This window comes from Watersipora subatra, chromosome 9 (genome assembly GCF_963576615.1).
Source record: "Watersipora subatra chromosome 9, tzWatSuba1.1, whole genome shotgun sequence".
In the NCBI taxonomy this organism is placed as follows: Eukaryota; Metazoa; Bryozoa; class Gymnolaemata; order Cheilostomatida; family Watersiporidae; genus Watersipora; species Watersipora subatra.
Genome location: NC_088716.1, coordinates 27,205,135 through 27,224,047, shown reverse-complemented (window position 1 = coordinate 27,224,047; position 18,913 = coordinate 27,205,135). Strand labels below are relative to the sequence as shown.

General features: G+C 37.4%; 1 protein-coding gene across 1 annotated transcript; it reads right to left on the bottom strand.

Moving 5' to 3' along the window:
- Positions 1–2,580: 2,580 nt before the first annotated feature.
- Positions 2,581–3,907, bottom strand: LOC137404947 (uncharacterized). The gene is made up of 2 exons (XM_068091174.1): positions 3,559–3,907; positions 2,581–2,978 (listed from the first exon to the last, which is right to left on the bottom strand). The coding sequence occupies exons 1-2, from the start codon at positions 3,905–3,907 to the stop codon at positions 2,581–2,583; spliced, it is 747 nt and encodes a 248-aa protein (XP_067947275.1).
- Between the last annotated feature and the right edge of the window lie 15,006 nt (positions 3,908–18,913).

Below are 18,913 nucleotides of genomic sequence, written 5' to 3'. Positions count from 1 at the left end.
GCACCTCTATATAAGCTGCATTTGCTTAATTTTCCAAAAACGATAATAAAACAATACATAAGCTGCACCATACTATAGGCCGCAGAACTAAGGACTGTGCTTTTTTAACATGGCAGCAACTTTGCCATTTAAAACAGAACAGTGCAGAACGGCACAGTTTCGTATTATCCGACGCTTTTTGACTCAGTGCCTAACGGGACAGTACCGTGAGGCATTGTTTCGTATTTTCTTTCACAGCTAGAAGTGCACTAATTGGAGATTCCCGTTAGTGCGCCCTAGCGGTGAAAGAAAAAGCCACAGATTAAGCCACAGTGATTAGCCGCACCCTTGTAAGCATACCTATAAGCCGCATAGCTCAAATCATCAGAAAAAAGTAGCGGCTAATCGTCCGAAAAGTACGGGAGTTTGTATTTGTGAACCGCAGGTAGAAATGTGTAGGCGAGATCAATAATGCAATTTGATCGCTTGCTGCAGTTTGTCTCCTGGACTATCAATGACGTCAAGGTCCCTGCCGCAGTGACTGATGTTGTACCAATATTAGAATTCAAGTATTTATAGCACGCGGTGGCCATGGCCCCGGGTTGTTATTGCTTTTGGTTGGTAATAAAATTCATCACCACAATAATTATTATTCAATTTTATGACTTTCCCTACCAGACTGTCATCCTCATCAGTTACAAATTCAATGACTAAACTAATATCATCATCTTCATTTGTCTAGGCTTTTCCAAAAAAAAACTTATCATCTTAATTTGTTTTGCCAAGCTGCTCAGTCGGTGTATTAGCTATAATGAGTTTAGCAAAACTTGCCCAATGAGCCAACCACACACGAAAAATGCCTGCATTTCTAATATGACGATTTTATTGTGAATATCAATGAAGAAAGCCATTTATTTTTGCGTTTTCCTCGTTCGTTATGATAGTTTAGTTTCGCTCATGAATTTTTCGCGAGAGGCTGTTGCCGCGAATACGCGAAAGTTAAATGTCGCGAATACATAAGTGTCCTAGGGTAGACACTTAATATTATTGTTATTATAAAACTGTTTTATGTCTCGGAAAAATATCAATTCTAAGAATTATTACAGACTAGCGGCAAGCTCGTCGTTGGTAGCTCTTGTTGGTTTTAGTAAGTTGTAGCGTCAGTAGCGTTGGGTTCAGCAGAGCGCAAGTGAGTTGGCTTCAGCTCGCTCCTGTTGGGTTCAGCATGTTGTATTGTTGGCAGCATTGGTTTCAGCGCACTGTGTGGGATTTAGCAGAACACAAGCGAGTTGGGTTCAACGCCCTCTTGTTGGTTTTAGCAGGTTGTATCATCGGCAGCTTTGGGTTCAGCGTACACTGTTGATTTCCGCGGAGCACAAGTAAATTGAAATCATCTCCCTCCTGTTAGTTTCAGCGGATTGTATCATCGGCAGAATTGGGTTCAGCCTACTCTGTTGGATTCAGCAGAGCACACGTGAGTTGGCTTCAGCTCCTCCCTGGTGGGTTCAGCACGTTGTAGTGTCAGCAGTGTTGATTTCAGCGCAGTGACTGAACATGAGAGTTGTCCCCACCCCACTCTTAGGAGTTCTATCCAAAAGATTTAATAAATAGTTACACGCTAGTTCCAAATGATGATTCGCTCACCTGACAGCTTTGTAGTAGTTTATAATACTTAAAACAAATCTGCACAGTATTAAATAGGGAAATAAAATTAGTTATGAACTAGGTTATAATATGTATTTGTTACCCTAATGCTTGATTAAACCAGGCATCTTTTTGCTGGTCATGACCCAATATTTCTTTTCAAGTCTTTCATCGTGCTCACATTGTTTTACCTTGCCAATAAGATGGGACAGCAGGCAAAGCTGTGCAGTGTAGTTTTCATACCCAAAATCTAAATACAAAACCGAATTTGACCTATTTCACGATTGTGGCTATTAATATCACAAATGCTTGCGAATGGCAACTGACTGATCATAATGGTGACAATATTGGGATACTATATTTATTTGACAACAAAGTGAATTCAACAGATACCGTATATACTCAATTATAGGACGCACCCTAGTATAAGACGCAGCGTAAATTTCAGCCAATTATTGAGAATAAAGGGTAATTCAAGTATAGGACGCACTTCAATTGATCTCTTCACAAGTGAAATTTTCGCACGATCAATCGATCGTTTTCTCACTTTTAGGGCTCAGTTGACTGACGCGTAAGTTTTAACGCTGGAGTGAGTTCAACTGAAGTCTGCCGGCAATCAATTTTGTAATTGGAATCAATAAATCTTTTCACATGCGCTGTTTTTTGTGTGTTGTTTTTGTTTGTCATGAATAAATCTTTCGAAAACGAATCTGGTTGTTATTTTCTTGTCAGTCATGTGACTATATCTTGGAAGTGAGCAATCATTCTTAATCGTCCTTATGAAGGCGTCCGTTTGACTCAATAATAAAAAGCTACGAAAACGTGAAATAAAAACATAATTCCATTTACCTTATTTATCACCTCACTCAGACATAGAAATATGAAATTCATTGCAATTTTTACAAGTAAAAGTATATTGTAAGTGTAAGTGTATAATAAAGTGACGAATGTTTATTTTCAAAAGCCGTGGAATTCTTCTTCATCAGATGAATCTTCAAAGAGTTTCTTGGCTTGTTCCTCGGTGAGTATATCGTCACAGATTTCATTTTCGTCATCAGTGTCTTCATTGGTGTCGTTCACTTGATCAGTCCAGAGGATTTCGTTTTCTGTTCCGTCGAAGTTGTTACTGATAGAACATTTCTTGAACGATTTTTCGATCATCGGCGCTTCAATGGAATCCCAAGCAGTCTTGACCCAGGTGACGACAGTAGTGAGAGAGGGACGTTTGAAGTTTCCAGAAGTAGTGAGTTCGGCTGCACCGGATGACATCCATCTGGTCCACTGGTTACGAACTCTGCATTTGAAGGGGTGGTTGAGGGATACGTCTAACGGTTGGAGCACTGAGATGAGGCCGCCTGGAATTACAGCTTAATCAGTGTTGTGGCCTCTGGTTACACGTTGTTTGACTCGATCTACAAGGTGGGCCCTGAACATGTCCCAAACGAGTAAGCTGCGTTTATTTCGGAGTCCCCCATTTGGTCGTCGAGCCCAGACTTTCTGCAGCCATAGGAGCATGTCGTTCTCATCCATCCAGCCTTTCGGGTGTACATGGATGGTGACACCTGATGGGAATTTTTCCTTGGGGATGGTTTTTCGTTTGAAAATTACCATGGGTGGTCATTTGCTTCTGTCAGCCATGCAAGAAAGAACAGCTGTAAAGTGGGTTCGCTCATGTCCTGTGGTTTTGATAGTTACAGTTTTGGTTCCACTGCTATCGACAGTTCTGGGTAGGTCAAAGTAAACTGGGTAGATCAAAGAACATTGGAGTTTCGTCCATGTTCCCAATCCGGCTGAGAGGATAGTTATGAATTTGACGTAGTTTTATGACAAATCTCTGGAAAGAAGTGGTTTTGTCATCAAAATCAGCAGGTAATTTTTGACAGATTTTGGTTTTTTGACGAATTGTTAATTTTTCTCTACGCGTGAAGCGAGTACACCAGCCAGCTGATGCTTTGAAACTGGGATCTGCTATCAACTCCTTGGCTTTCAGACGGATTGCTGAACGAGTAACAATATAACCCTCTTGACGAAGATTGAGAATCCAGTTTTTCAGCTCATTTTCTTCATTAAGAAATGAAGTTTGGAGACCCCTACGGGCTTTTTTGTGCCGTGGCATTTCAAGTAATTCAAGTTTGATTTTTCGCCAATCTCTGACTTGTTTTTCAGAAATTCCAAACTCAGCAGCAGTCTTACGATTGTTGATACAAGTTTCAGCGTATTGAACAACTTTCAGTTTGAAAGATGCGTCGTATGCAGATCGCTTACGTTTGTTGACTGAAGACATTTTTGCGATCAATAAGTGGAGTTAAAAACAGTTAAAATCGCCGCGATTGTCTTCCGTCTACCGAGTGTCCGTCCCCTCTCGTTTACATGGTATACGGTATAGATGTGGCCTGATAATCAGTGCTGCTTCATAGAAACACATCGCCCCTCGTGGTATGTTGCGATTATAAGACGCAGGTGAAATGTAGGCTGATTTTCAGGTCAAAAAAGTGCGTCTTATAATTGAGTATATACGGTAAGTAAAATAACCACTATAGTTTATAATATTTGTAAATTTACAAGGGACTTTATTCAGCATATTTTTTTGCTCGGGTGCCGTGTTCGGGTTCATCCCAACAGAGCTCCATCATTAAACCCCGCCCTTATGAGAGCCGTCGGCTATCCTTGGGGGCTGTATATCATTGATTAAACCTGGCATATTTTTGCTGGTCATGACACAATGTTTTTTAGATTGGGAAAGTTAACGAAGAGACCTATTCGATATTTTAGACATTTTTATCCCATCAAAAGTCAACGACAAACCGTACATCACGGCAGTTTTACTGTGAAAATCATGGTATAATTATCCGATATTTTTATATGTAGAACAGGTACAACATACAGCGGAGTACCTGTGGTGTAGGGCTCTCCAACATGTGCATAATATAATTATCCTTCCCCTTATTTAGGAGCAGTCCTTTGAGAAATTTTCATGTAAATAATAATTTAAAAAGTAATATGTATAAATGATACGAAACATCTGTGCATACTAAAAGCATGAGCTTTACACCCAGTTTAGGATCATTTTTGCAACAATAAATGTTATTATCATTAGTAGATGCTATAATTGAGAATAAAACAGTATTTACAAGCCAAGACATGCTAGTGCCAATGTTATTCTGATGGCTTTACATTGATCATGATGCCTTTGGAAGCATTATTCCTTGAGGAGTCCTACACGACAATCTGGACACTAATTTGAGATTCTACTTCCTTCGATTCTTTTGGTCCAGGCTCCTTGGTTTTACACCAACTCGGTAAAACCAAAAACATAGTCCAGGCTTCCTTGTTTTTATTTTATTTTGGGCAACTCCTTAAGAAAGTGCCTTCAAGTTTTGTGCTGTTTCTGCTACTGAAACTGGGGTGCCCTAGTCTTTTGTGTTTTTTTGCCAGTAGTTACCAATTGGTCCTTCTGGTACTGTATGAAAAAATTGTAGTGGTCTAATTTTTTTATCCAAATGGTTGGAATTGTTTGTGTAGCAACTGTAGGCACTTGTCACTGTTCTATCAAACAGATGGAAAACTGCCTGTTTCCAGAACATAGCTGTGTGGAAAAAACACCACATAATGTCATCTGATCGGGAATATATATTCCACCCATACACTTTTTGTAATCATCTACTAAATTTTAAATATTTTTCTCCAACCCATCATACAAAAGCTTCCTTACTGGCTTAGCGGTTGAGCAGCCTTGGAGCAGTCTGACTTGTTTCTTATCATACCAGATTATGGCAAGGAGGTTGTCTTTCCTGTTACCAATGACACTTTTGTTTACAACTTTTTTTCTTATCAGTAGGAAAATGGACAATAGACAGTCTGATTGTGACATGCGTACCTCTTTGTAAAAACTGTTCACAGAGAGGTACACTAGTAAAGTAGTTGCGGACCACCAAATGATAGTATTTGCCCTTGTGAGAAGACATGAGTTGATCGCAAACTATATGATTGACCTTAATTGACCCTTAGACATTCCTTTGACGTGATACACGGTTTGAGAACAGTAGCCGGAAACTTTGAAACGCTGGTAAATGTGAAAACTCAGCCAGAGTTGAGTAACATGACTCATCCTGCTGTTGTTCATCTGCAAGAATAACTAGATGCTAAAAATCGGAATACTCAACTCAAAGCAATTTAGAAAGATTGCAACGTGATTAGACTGGAGTAATTCTTGAATACAACAAATTCGCAATAAATTTTTAGACAGCAAATATATTTTAAACACATTTGGTACTATTATGAAGCACTGAAGCACTGAACAAACCATCATAGGCTTTCCAATGATAGATTAAAAGTTATTTATTTGTTAAAAGACGGTAATGACCCTGTACTATCAAAGCAATATTAATGCTGTTATAGATAGCAAGGCACACTGCTGAGTGCCTATTTCACAACCAGTGCCCACAGGAGAACAGCTCCATAAAACAGAGCCAAAAAAACCAGTGTTAATATGTTTGTACTGTGTTTTTATATAAGGTTCCTTTATTCTTATTGTTTTTTAAAAATTAAATAACTGATATAACTAAAAAAATTCATTACTATTGTTATGTTATATCTGGTTTAATTGAGCAAAGTTGACAAACAAAGTTGACAACAAAGGTACCAACTATATATATGCGTCTAGTAAAGGGGGAATTCGCATTTCTGAGCCTTAGTTGTTTAAGGCTGCAGTTCATCACATTAGGAATGACTCAATCTTTGTCTTGCAACACGCTTGTTTGCAGATATTATAGATTAACTACCTTTAGCTGTGGTAAAAGGTGTCACTATCACATGCTCCTTGTTCCACGACACTCCTGAGCTCGGATGGTAAGACCCAGTCGCCACCCAGCAGGTGCTGGCGCCGGGGGTGAACAGTGTGCCAGATGAGCAGAGCAGACGGCAGAGACTGCTAGACTGCTAGATGGCAGAGCTGACCCACTACAATTGCGCGTCTTCCTGCCTCTGCTTAACGGCAGGCTTCTCGGTGCTCGATAGGCCCAGTCGAGGTGGACAGTTAATACACCCGTCATCGAATCCTGGTACACGGTATGAGAGTCTTGTGACTCACCTTGCGAGCCACACCCCACCACAGGAAGCCCCCCCCCCAACATCACCTCCCGCAGACAGGCAGACCGAATAGCATCCACTGTAGCCCAGGAACATGTGCCATATTGCCCAACCACTATCAATCGTGTGACATGATAAGATCTTAAAATCATGATTGGTGAAGCCCAGAGCGCGCAGAAAACCTGCGCTAGCTGGGCTCACCGCTTTCCAGTTATTGGTTGCACTGCCATAAGAGACGGTGGCCTCCCCGCTTTCACTCCTTGCCCATCAGGTGACCTCCAGAAAATCATACTTCCTGACCCTCTCCTCATGAGCCTTGTCAGGGTCCCATTCATCTCATGTTATGGCTATATCCACCACAAATGCCGGTTCATCCCGCCAAGCTACTAGATCAGGTTAATGGAAAGTTTCGGCAACGGGGAATGCTTATGTGTTTAAAATGGTGCTCTTCGACATCCTCTAGGGTGTATCTTTTATCTATTATAGAAATGGGGGTAGGAAAGAAAAGATTCTCTCAATAGCAGGCGGCCTAGAGTGTTTTGTACCCGACCATCGGGTTCTGCTGTGTAATTAAAGACATTTAAATGACCAAGTATGCACATATATTTGAATACGAAAGTATATTTTAGCCAATTAAAAAACTAACACATCAAGGACTTGAAAATTTAGTTATTCTACATAAAAGACTATGTCTAACAACAAGGTGTCAACACATCGTTTTACCTTAACAGTTCAAAGCAGGACTTTTAAGGAATCATATTGTATATAGAGTTATTTACCCTTACACCTTGCAAAATGGTGAAATTTTTATGTCTGGTTGACATAAAAATGGTGGCCCATTTCGTGGCCACCTCCTTTCAGATGCAAGATCCCTTCAATTTATACTAATTCAAGTATGTAGATTTCAAATCTGATGAGTGACTCTAGATTTGATTCCCATTTCTTTGTAAAACCAAATTTGTATAAAAATCGGTAGTTATCTCCACTTAATATATGAACATGTGATTTTCCTTGTCAAATAGCAATAAAAATACAAATTGCAAAATAGATATTTATTATTATCTCCAAATTTCCATTAAAAGCTCTGTACCTTAAATGAATAAAAAAACTTCACATAACTTCACACGAATATTGATATCATTTAGAGTTATTCCATGTCACTTTCAGCATCACTGTCCTCATTTGCATCTACATCAGATTCTGTGTCTAAGCATTCTGGCAATCAAAGGCAACCACAGAGCTCAGTTCACGGTAGCTTGGCAGTTTTGCATGCACATTTGATGCTCATACAGCCAGTTTTCTTGCATTTGCATACAACAGATTGTATCACATTATCTGGTGCAAGCACACCGCTTTGCTACTTGATAAAATAGTATGCCTCCTCATTCTCAAGAGTTCACCCATGATTTATTGGTGGTTTGGTGAATCAATGGAAGCTTCAGTTGCAGACTTCCATATTCTGGCGAAATAATTTGCTCTTTTCACATGTTCTACTAGGGATTCTTTTCATAAGGTGAAGTGATGAGCTCGCACCAGATTTGACAATGAATACTTTATAGCGTAGCCGATTTATGTCCAACTCGTCTTCTTGGTCATACACTTGACAAGTATTGGCCTCACAAAGATTGAACACCTCATCTGTGTTGAGTGAATTTCCCAGTGATTTCACGGCCTGCTGGCACTTGGCATCTGTTTTTATGACTTTGTAGTGTGACATTTTCCCGTGCCAGCAGATGAGAATACAGCAGCACAGCCCGAACCCAGAATCCTTTTCTGCAGAGGAGCTGTCGCTCAGCATTGACTGTACCAAATCACCCATCTTCGCATCTTTACAGTAGACAAGCTCCCTCTCATTGCATCTCATAGACTTTCAAAAAAGAGGTCACCATACTTTTGCACAAGCTTAAAAGATTTCTGAAACAGTTTTTGTAAATGTAACTGTGCAAATCAATTTCCTCTCCCAAGCCCCTATGGCTCTCATTCATCACTTGATAAATCTGCAACTTTGAAATAATACACATAAGATGTCCAAGAAAGATTGGTCAAGTTCATATGATAATTAGAATAAAAATAGTTAGTGTTCTTGTGGAGCCCATTACCGCTTGATTCACGCACTGCTATACTGTTCCATGACTTGGGAGTTGAAGGTCATTGGATTAAATGATTAGCAACTTATCTCTGACATTTTTTCCCACTCGATTCCTTTGCATAAACTAGGCTTTTATGGAATATATGAATGATCAGAGGGTCTCTTTAGACGTATTTATCTGTTTCTGGTTTTATTTTGCATAGCACATTTCTGCACTTCTCGTGTATAGTGTTTTATACATTTCCCCATCAAATCATGCCAAAATTTTTGACATGCACCGGTTTAGTTTCAAATTGTCCTGATCATGAAAAGTAAAACTGTTGTGAGACACTGAACTACATCTCTCAGTTATCATCCGTGTTCTTTCATGTTCTAAAGATCAATTACAAATGGTTTCATTTTTACTTGTGAATAGTCTTGATTAAATTTCTCATACTGAGTGCATCTCGCTTTTTTGAAAATTAGGTAAAGGCAATCATGACCCCTTGCTTTGTTTGTTGAGAATTGGGCTCACAATCATCTGCCCATTATGTCTAGTCTGCATTTTTTGTAGCGTTTTTCGTGAAAAAATTCAGCGATGAATGTTCAGAAAGGTTGTTCAACATGCTTACTATTGCTATTACAAAGTTTTATTAGTTTAATACTTGCCATTTTTGCATATCCATTAACAACTAATGTACTATGAAAAGGAAGGAATTTCAACAGTAATATCATCAATTTTGGTAAACAAGAGAGCTATGTGACCAAAAGCGCACAAACCAAAACAGAAAAACTACATGCATATATTAATTCAAAATAACAAATATAGATAAATACTTTTCGGTCTGACACGTATGGAAATGCTGAAAAGCAGCACCAAGTCGACTAACAAACAGTAAATAATTATTTCTTGTATTCCATAAAAATCAGTAAATCTTATAATGGCTACTGTTTTCATCAGTCCATATTCATCACAACTGTCATGTGGTTTTTATCCCACTGGCTCCTCATGTGTCTTTGAATACTTGCACTCTCATTTAGTTCACACCTTCAATGACCTCTTCATACATTATAAGTAATACAGGTAAAGGTAGATTTTTGTCAAATTCATGAGTTTATCATTACTCATTAACACTAGATTTTCATTATTACTGTACAGATCGGTTAATATTCTGCTAATATTTTAGGTAAAATATAACAATAAAATTTCTCACTTTCACATCTCCTTTTTTATCATTACTGTTTGTATATTCAGTGTATAAAATATTTGTTTACTCTGAGCTATGCTTGAGATTTAAGCCTAAACTATAGACAGTGTCTATATGTAACAGGTCACAGATCAAAATATGGCGCACTCATTGGGGATAGAAAAGTTTGGACATGTTTGTTATAAATGTGACATCCAGTTCCAGCATGTATTATTTGTCGCTTCAATTGATTTTTTTATCCGAAGTTTCTTCAAGACCCTTGAAACTGAAAGTGAGCATCGATATATTCCGCTTTTTAAGATGTATTAATGTGCGCTCTATAAGTTGGACTGTCGATGAATGTCAAACACCTTGGTTATTTCATCCAAAATGATAGATGTAATGCATGGTTAAGAATTGGTTGGTATCGCACATATTTGGTTGGTACCTTTGTTGTCAAGTTTGTTTGTCAACTTTGCTCAATCAAACCAGAGATAATATAACAATAGTAATGAATTTTTTTTAGTTATATCAATTATTTAATTTTTAAAAAAGCGATTAGAATAAAGGAACCTTAAATAACAACACAGTACAAACATATTGATACTGGCTCTTTCGGCTCTGTTTTATGGAGCTGCTCTCCTGTGGGCACTGCTCCATTTATATAATTTAAATGATTTTGAAATAGTATCAATCTGGGTTAAATTGAGATTTTGTTGCCATTTAACTTTAATATGAAATAATTATTCTCAAGAAAGATGTTTAAGTTTGTCAAAGATATTGCTATTGGCCGAGTTGGTCGGGAAACTCAATTCAATGTATTCCTGTTGAAATGCTGAAGAGATGCACAAATTTGACTATCAAACAGTTATGAAATGTTTGTTGTTTTCAGCAAAAGTTAATAAAACTCATCATGGCTACTGTTTTCATCACTCCCCATGTCATCACGACTGTAATGTGTGTCATTATTTTTTGGCGCACAACTACCCTGCATGAGTTGGAGACGTTTGCACCAATGCCCTCTTTGAGTAACTGTGCTACTTCGTCAAGGTATTTCTCCTCACAGGCAGCTAAAAGTTCAGTTTTTCTGTCAAACAAAATTTTGCTCTCAGATTATATAATATTATTTTGATCAACAAAGGGACTTGTCTACTTGTCCACCTGTTCCTTCCTCTACTAGGCAGCTGTTTTATCAGTCAGGCAGTTTCACAAAAACACACTTTTGTTAGTTTTAGTACAATCTTCCTCAACGGCACCTGATGATTCTTGCCACTTCCTCAACTCCTCTTTTCTATGCAAAGCAGCTGGCCTTCGCTCACTCGGGTCAGCTGGTTGCAGCATGATTTTAGGTTTATAAGTAAAGAGATTAAGTAAACAACTAAGCTCATACGCTAGTAGCAAACTACATATATCATAGTAGGATAACTTCCAAAACAACTTTTCTGAAGCTTTTTGGTTTATCCCAAATCTAGTCTAAGATCCACTTGTTTGAGTCTTAGGCTAGATTTTATTCCTTCACTGTACACAAATGAAGTACACACACCAGCTTATCATGGCGCTGTTTGCTGACTTTGACCATTCACTCATTAGCTGTATTTATTAAGTGACTTCAAAATACCATCCACTTTGCAGCAGATAGACAATAGCTAATCAGACGAGTCACGAATAACTACTTTTAAATAACCCCTGGTTAGACAAATTTAGGTGAGGGGGTAGGTAGAAATAGCAAAGCAAACATACCAGGTGAAGGCCAGTGATGCCTAAATAGTTTGAAGTGTTTACATCGACTCCTTGTTTTATCAATTCCCTCACTTGATCAAGTTCTTTTGTTCAATGGCTGCTAATATCACTGTTTCTGTTCTGAAAGAAACTTTGGTAGCTCTTGCGCATTCTTCCCTGGTGGCACCCGATGATTCTTGCAACTTTATCAACTGCTCCTTTCTCCGCAAGCCAGCTGGCCTTTTCTCACTCGAGTCAGCTGGTTGCAGCATGATCCTAGGTTTAAGAGTAAAGAGATTGAGTACATAAACATTCATTCGCATATGTACTACAACAAAAAAGCTAAACTATGTACAGTTTTCACTGTATGAAATGCTTGAAAGCATTCCTTTCGTTAGAGTTCAATGCTATAGCGTAGCCGTGTGTACAACCGTAACGATCACTTTTTTCTGTATATATTCAAAAGTCCTAAAACTTTACATCAATTCTATCATCTGAATTATTTTTATACTGATCAGACAAAAAATCACTAACGATCGCGAGAGCAAATAAATGTTTATTTTGCCGTTTTGAACGTTGATCCGATGTTGACTGGTTTTTCCAACTTCCATTTTTTTAAGGAGGCGCGATTTATTTAGCTTTCAGCACAAGGCAACGCCTCTTAAATAGCCATTTCATATTGTTATTTATGGACTAATACCTTGTTGATGATATTTAAATTTTACTAGCGTTCATTTCTTTTGTTTAACGTTACTAGGCGACAGCTTTATAAACGTTTACCGAAAGCGACATTAAAGTCGTTTTCCCACGCAACTGATAAAAAGCATTTTTGTTGTTTCCCCAGCATCATGGTTAAAAATTCATAGAAATGATCTCTTCCTCAACTGTGTAATGGCATGAAAGTGTGTAACTACCAAGTGACTACTAACTAGTGTGGCGAAACAAAAGCATCATCTTGAACTATAACAGCGCCCAATTTAACTAACCATTTTGCATCTGGACGAACAGTTGTTGTTGGTTAGCTGTCTGAGCAGCATCGATCACATGCCGAAGGCTTTGATTAATGATAAGCTCTTTTAAGACTCCATCTTGTCACTTCTTTTGGCTGATTCTTGTTTTTCTTGCGACAACCTTTTTGATAGCTGGCCAGCTGGCAATTCATATGCAATTTCAATACTTCCATCTGAAAAGAAGGATACATGTAGGTAGAGATTACAGTAACGTTATGACATGAAGAATAAATGCTATGCTAGGGAAGGTAAGGTAAACGCAGGGTAAGGTGAACTTTTAAAACACTTTTTAAAAGTCATCATATGACTGTATTAATTTTATTTTCAAGTTGGCGACCAAAACCACCTCTCTCTCTTCACATTCATTATTTTGATACAAAGATTCATTCCGGTGGCACTGGGTTGCATTGAAAAACTGAAACTTGCTCAGCTAGAACTTCTGCTAGTCCAAAGCGTGCCTCAACCAGCGACCTTCACAAACTAATGTGATATGTTTGGGAGTGTTGCCGATTACTCCGCAAGGAGTGACAGCGTATTAGGTTTTTTCGGGCTACATTTTCTGTACTGAAAACAGACCGAGATTGTCTTCAATAATCACTGACAGTCAGAGACTTTGAAACGGATTTGCTGTCAGTGTGTCGTGGCATTTTATAGCTGTTTACATAGATTATGTAAACATAGATTATGCAGCTATAAAACGTTTATAGCTGCATTCATAGACCTGTCAGTCTATGAATGCGGAGCCAGATGCTTCAATCCGAAATTAATGAAAATTCGTTTGTTCATTTACGGACAAATATTAAGGCAGTTAGTAATCCTACTTGCGCAATTATCATCACCTCGTCAATGGCGCCTACAGTGAGAAATGGTCATCTTGCCTGTCACTTCAATTGTCCCTGTCTTCGGGTCATCAAAATCGACATAAAACATGGTAGGACCCCCAGCAACCTGCCAACTTTTGAGAACATTTGAAAAGGTCTAATTGATTTGCTACATAATGCAAAGTTTTATACACATACAGGGCAGTAAGACCTTATATATAATTAAGGAATCAATGATGAGCTCTGTAGATTTGAAATACAGTAGACGCTCGTACAACGTCAATAATATATTTCAGGAACATTGATATTGTAGGGATTTTGCGTTATACGAACTTTACAATACATGTAAATTGCCTAATTCGTTCTCAGGTCTTTTTAAACTCACCCCTTTAGTCATACAAAAAGAAAAACAAACTTTAATTTGTAGGCTGTACTGTAACATTATTGGTTTACATCAACAACTTTTTTCTCTTTGATGATCAACTTTATTGGTTTTATAGACCATGATTACTGTAATTTTACTATACGTTGATGGGGAGCACACATCTTCACGTTCATTTATAGCGATTTGTTCAATTTTTTTGTAAAAATTAGTACTACTAATGACTAGACAACTTTGACTATACATAAGTTTTTGGAATTCAGTTGGTTTCGTCTTATAATTGAACATTTTTTTCAAAGATGGTGGCATGTCTATTTTATTTAGTAGCTAGTTTCCGGTGTTAGTAGCAACTGAGAACTTATTTCATACAAAGACTGCGATGAAATAAGTCGACTCGCCGACCTAATTACTATAGACTGGTGGAATTGTAGTCGATACTCAAATATTTACTCGGCATCTAGAAGAAACTAGTATGACAAACTTGTAACTTCTTGTATTTGAGGCGTTTGAGACATTTATAATGATGCATCTGTAGCTCAATTAAAAGTTTTATCCTAGCAATCATGAGCAAAAACAAAATAACCTCAGTAACTATCGGGGCATTGCTGAGTGCTCCCGAACTTTTCCCTGATAGTTACTGAAGTGTTGAAGCCGGATGCTAGGCTAGGCTAGCAGCGACCATTTCGAATTTCGACCATACTGAGTTTATCTCATACTAGTTTGTCCCTTCTTTTAACCTGTTTAGAACTCCCACACGTAATCATATGGCTCCTAATATCTTGTAATTTCTTTTCTCTTTTGCGATAGATTTCGCTTCATTGGGAGCTGTTTGTACAAATATAACTCATATAGTTTTTTTGTTTTTCTAATGTTGAATTTTTACATTTTGCATCCTAAGCAGTTCGTATCTCAAGGCACCATTGAATATATTTCATGTAACTAACTTTTGTTCGAATGACTGTTATAGCGCCACACTATATTCTACTATTTAATTACTTTTACTTTTCACTATTTTGACTGTGATCAGACACAGATATTCAAACTGTTTCATTTTATGTGTTCCCGTTTTAATCAGTAAGTCAAATATTTCATATGTATAGGTCTTAATGTGTTCTTTGTATGTAGCAAATATTATCTGCATGCATTTACAGCCGTTATTTTCATAGTATTTACAAGCATCAACTCAAAGCTAAAATATATGAAGCATCATGATTTTTTTCTGATAGTCTTAATTTCTCTGAGAACAATTTATACTAGTATTACCTGCAATAATATTCTTGTTTTTGTATGGCTGAATTTTTTAATGCTTTCCATTTTACCTGCAAGAAGATAATAAAAAATTTCTGTTCATTTTCGAACTTTGCATATTCGCCATCTGAGATTCGTGACTAGAGATTAGAGACTAGACTGATAACTATTAGTCATTACAAGTTTTTACCACGGATGCTTGCATATACACGACAGAAGGTAGATTAGAATAGTATATAGGCCTACCCGTGTAAATCACAGCCCATGCACTTTTTCTGAAAGTCTTTGCCTCTGTGAAAGCCATTTTTGCCCACATTAAGTCCTTTAGGGTTTAAGATTTTGCAGAGCCAGAAATTTTCAATTTTTTCCATCCTTAGCTAAAAATAGTTAGTAAACGGAATCTCGCTCATTATTAAATTCTGCGTATGGGCTGTTTTACTCTTTCAGTTCTGTTCAATACTTTTTACCATTTATTTTTTCCAATTTTGAAGGACTTTTTTGGTGACTATTATTCAGAGCAGTACATGTAGCTTTCGTTGTCAGAATCACAAGAATATATCAGTTTGATGTAGTACTTTGAAGACTTCAAATTAAGTGTGTAAAAACCAGAATACAGGATAAAGGATGTGATCCTAAACTATATTGTAGTTGTACCTTTTACATATGTGGTAGCGGTTCTTACTCCAAGTCAAGTTTTGTAATCTGCTCACGAATCTTAGCATTATCATCTCTGGTACTAATCCTAAGGTGTATATATCATGAACCTTTGGTAGATTCCTTGATGCCTTTCTTACTATACATAGATAAGGTCCTCGCATTGCTTTTGGTTTCCAGTTTTGACATTCAAGATGTAGAATTGCCTTCATTAACAGGAAAACTTATAGAACGCATATCAGTGTATTCTGTGCTACCTTTTTACCTGAAGTCTTTCCCAAAGGTTCATAGTAAATACCTTTAATAGAGGGTCAGGTCAGTTCTTCACCTATATAGTGAATGGCTTTGTAGCCTTAGCGATGCAGTTATTTACCAATTATGATACTCTTGATGCATTGCCATTTGTTGATGTGGTGACCCAATAATAAAACTCATCATGGCTACTGTTTTCATCAGTCCACATGTCATCGCAACTGTCATGTGTGCCATCATTATCTTCTGGCACACAACTACCCTAGATGATTAAATAAGGCATACGATTATAAACTTTTTACAACACCGTCAAAGTAACTACAATGTTCACGTGAATACAATATTTAGGTGAGGAGCTAAGTAGAAATAACAAAGCAAACATACCAGGTGAAAGCCTGAGATGTCCAGGTAGTTAGAGACGTTCACATCAGCACCCTCCTTGAATAACTGTGCTACTTGGTCAAGATCTTTCTCCTCGCAGGCAGCTAAAATCTTGTTTTTTCCGTCGAAGGAAACCTTGCTCGCAGATCTTATAATATGCTCATCAACCGATGAACTTGTCTATTTTTCCACCTGTTCCTTTTTCCGTAAGGCAGCTGGCCTCTGTTCGTTTGGGTCAGCTGGTTGCAGTGTGATCCTTGGTTTAGGAGTAAATAGATTGAGTGAACAACTAAATAAGTCTGAACCTATAATAACAGCAGTTCGCATAAAATATATTTAGTATCAGCTTTTGATATCACAATATATGTGGTATCCGCTTTTTATATTTAAATCTTTTGCGGTACAAATAAGTTGATACTTTGTGTTGACAAGTTTTTTTCTCTTTCCTTAATGTTTTTTTCATTATGATTGGGTGTATAATTTATTACTACATACGCAAAAAGAAATGCATATACACCGGAAGGTTAAACGCTAGTATGTATGTCATATATACATTTAGATGTTTGACATACAACTCTAGTTATAATTTTTTTTTCTCTCAAATATTTATAGGAACTCTAACAGTGTTTTCTTGCGCTACAATGGTGTGGCAACCTATGAAGTGAAGCCAACATAATGGTTGAAAGTTGGGGCTTTGGCAAGGTATGATGAGCACAGAAGGCAACTGAAGCATATACTAGTTGCTGGTCTACATCATCAGCTTCAACCTCTACCCTGTCAGTAGTTCCTTCAACAATTTCATCTACAAAATAGCAGAATGGAACACGAAAAGAAGAGATGAATGGTGAAAGGCTAGAGTAACACACCACTGACACAGATATTAACTAACGAACAAGCAGAAAATAGGAAAGAGAAGATACGTTTACACAAGCTTACCAGTGATTCGCCTCTGATGAAGAACTATTAATTTTTTTAAACTGGTTGAAAACATCTATTTATAAGCAGACGTCTTTTTTTAGCGAAAATTACTTCCCATCATCTGATGTGAGCGATGTCTAAGAAATGATACAACATATGCATCAAATGTCATTTCTGTTGCATCTCCTTGAGACTTATAAGTGGTTCCTTCAGAAAAACAAATAAAGGAAACCAGGGCCGTATCCTCCTATACTGCAGCTACTGACATGGCAATACCATTTTTTGAGGATAAAAGTCCCGGAATTAACGTCATTTTTGCTTGATTTTAACACTTTGGCTGGGGAAATGACCAAAATGTCAATTATCAGCTGCGTGGTGAAACTGCATTTATGTCGCTTTCGGTAGACGTTTATAAAGCTGCCATCTCGTAAAGTTAAAAAAAGAATATGAATGCTAGTAAGTTTGAAATATCAACAAGATATTAGTCGATAATTTAAGATATGAAACAAATATCCAATAGGCGTTGATTTGTGCTAACGAAATCACGCCTCCTTGGAAAATAATAAAATCTGGAAATACCAGTCAACATCGGCTCGACTTTCAAAACAGTAAAATAAAATATTATTTGATCCTCCGATCGTAAGGGATTTTTGGTGTGATTAGAATAACATTAATTCAGATGATAAAAGTGATGTAAACCTTTTAGACTTTTATTATACTTGGAATATACAGAGAAAAACGATTGTTATGGTAGCTCGCACGGCAACGTTATAGCGTTGGACTCTACCGAAAGGTATGCTTCCAAACATTTCATAAAGAGACAGTTGCACATGGTTGTATTTTTTGTTGTAATAGATATGTAAATGAATGCTTATGTACAAAAGATTTTGTTCATAGAAATAAAATCAAGTTTGAGCTATGCGTGTAACATGCATAGCTCAAACTTAAATCTACTACTTGCTCAGTATTATAGACTATAGTATAAGTGCAATATTTTAACATGGGGCTCTATTAATTTTACGTTTTAACTCTACAATATTATTTAATTAAATTATTTCATAGGAGAGTACTCGTCTCCTACACCATTCAGCATTGTACCTGTTGATAATTCTCTCTCATGCTAGCTGTGGCCAACCCCTTTAGCAGCTCTCATTCACATTATATTTTTAATAAGCGCTGTTAAAGACAATCTCAATAAACAGTTTTATATATTTAGAAAACTGGATTATAATGTCAAATGTGCTGTTAGAACATGTGCCTCATCAGGAGCAAAGTATGCTAGATTTGTACCATTTTGACTAGTTATACATACTAAAAATTTTCCCAGAGGAGAACCTCCGGACCCTCCTCCCTCTACTCAGAGGGCGCTTGGTACCTCTCTTGGACTTTCTCCACGGTACCATTTTCAAACAGGTGGATACTGCCCTGAAGGAAACTGTAGAATTATAACGATAAGTTTAGTGTGATTGATAATTATAGTCTGCAATGATAAACTATTATGGTGAACGATTATAATAGTATTACTCTTCACTTTTATTACATGAGTGAGCGCCTAATGATGT

Coding starts and splice junctions, on each gene's coding strand:
- LOC137404947 (XM_068091174.1), bottom strand. CDS start 3,907: ATGTCTTCAGTCAACAAACGTAAGCGATCTGCATACGACGCATCTTTC. Junction 2,979..3,558: donor CAAAGCATCAGCTGGCTGGT/GTACTCGCTTCA, acceptor CTGTAATTCCAG/GCGGCCTCATCTCAGTGCTC.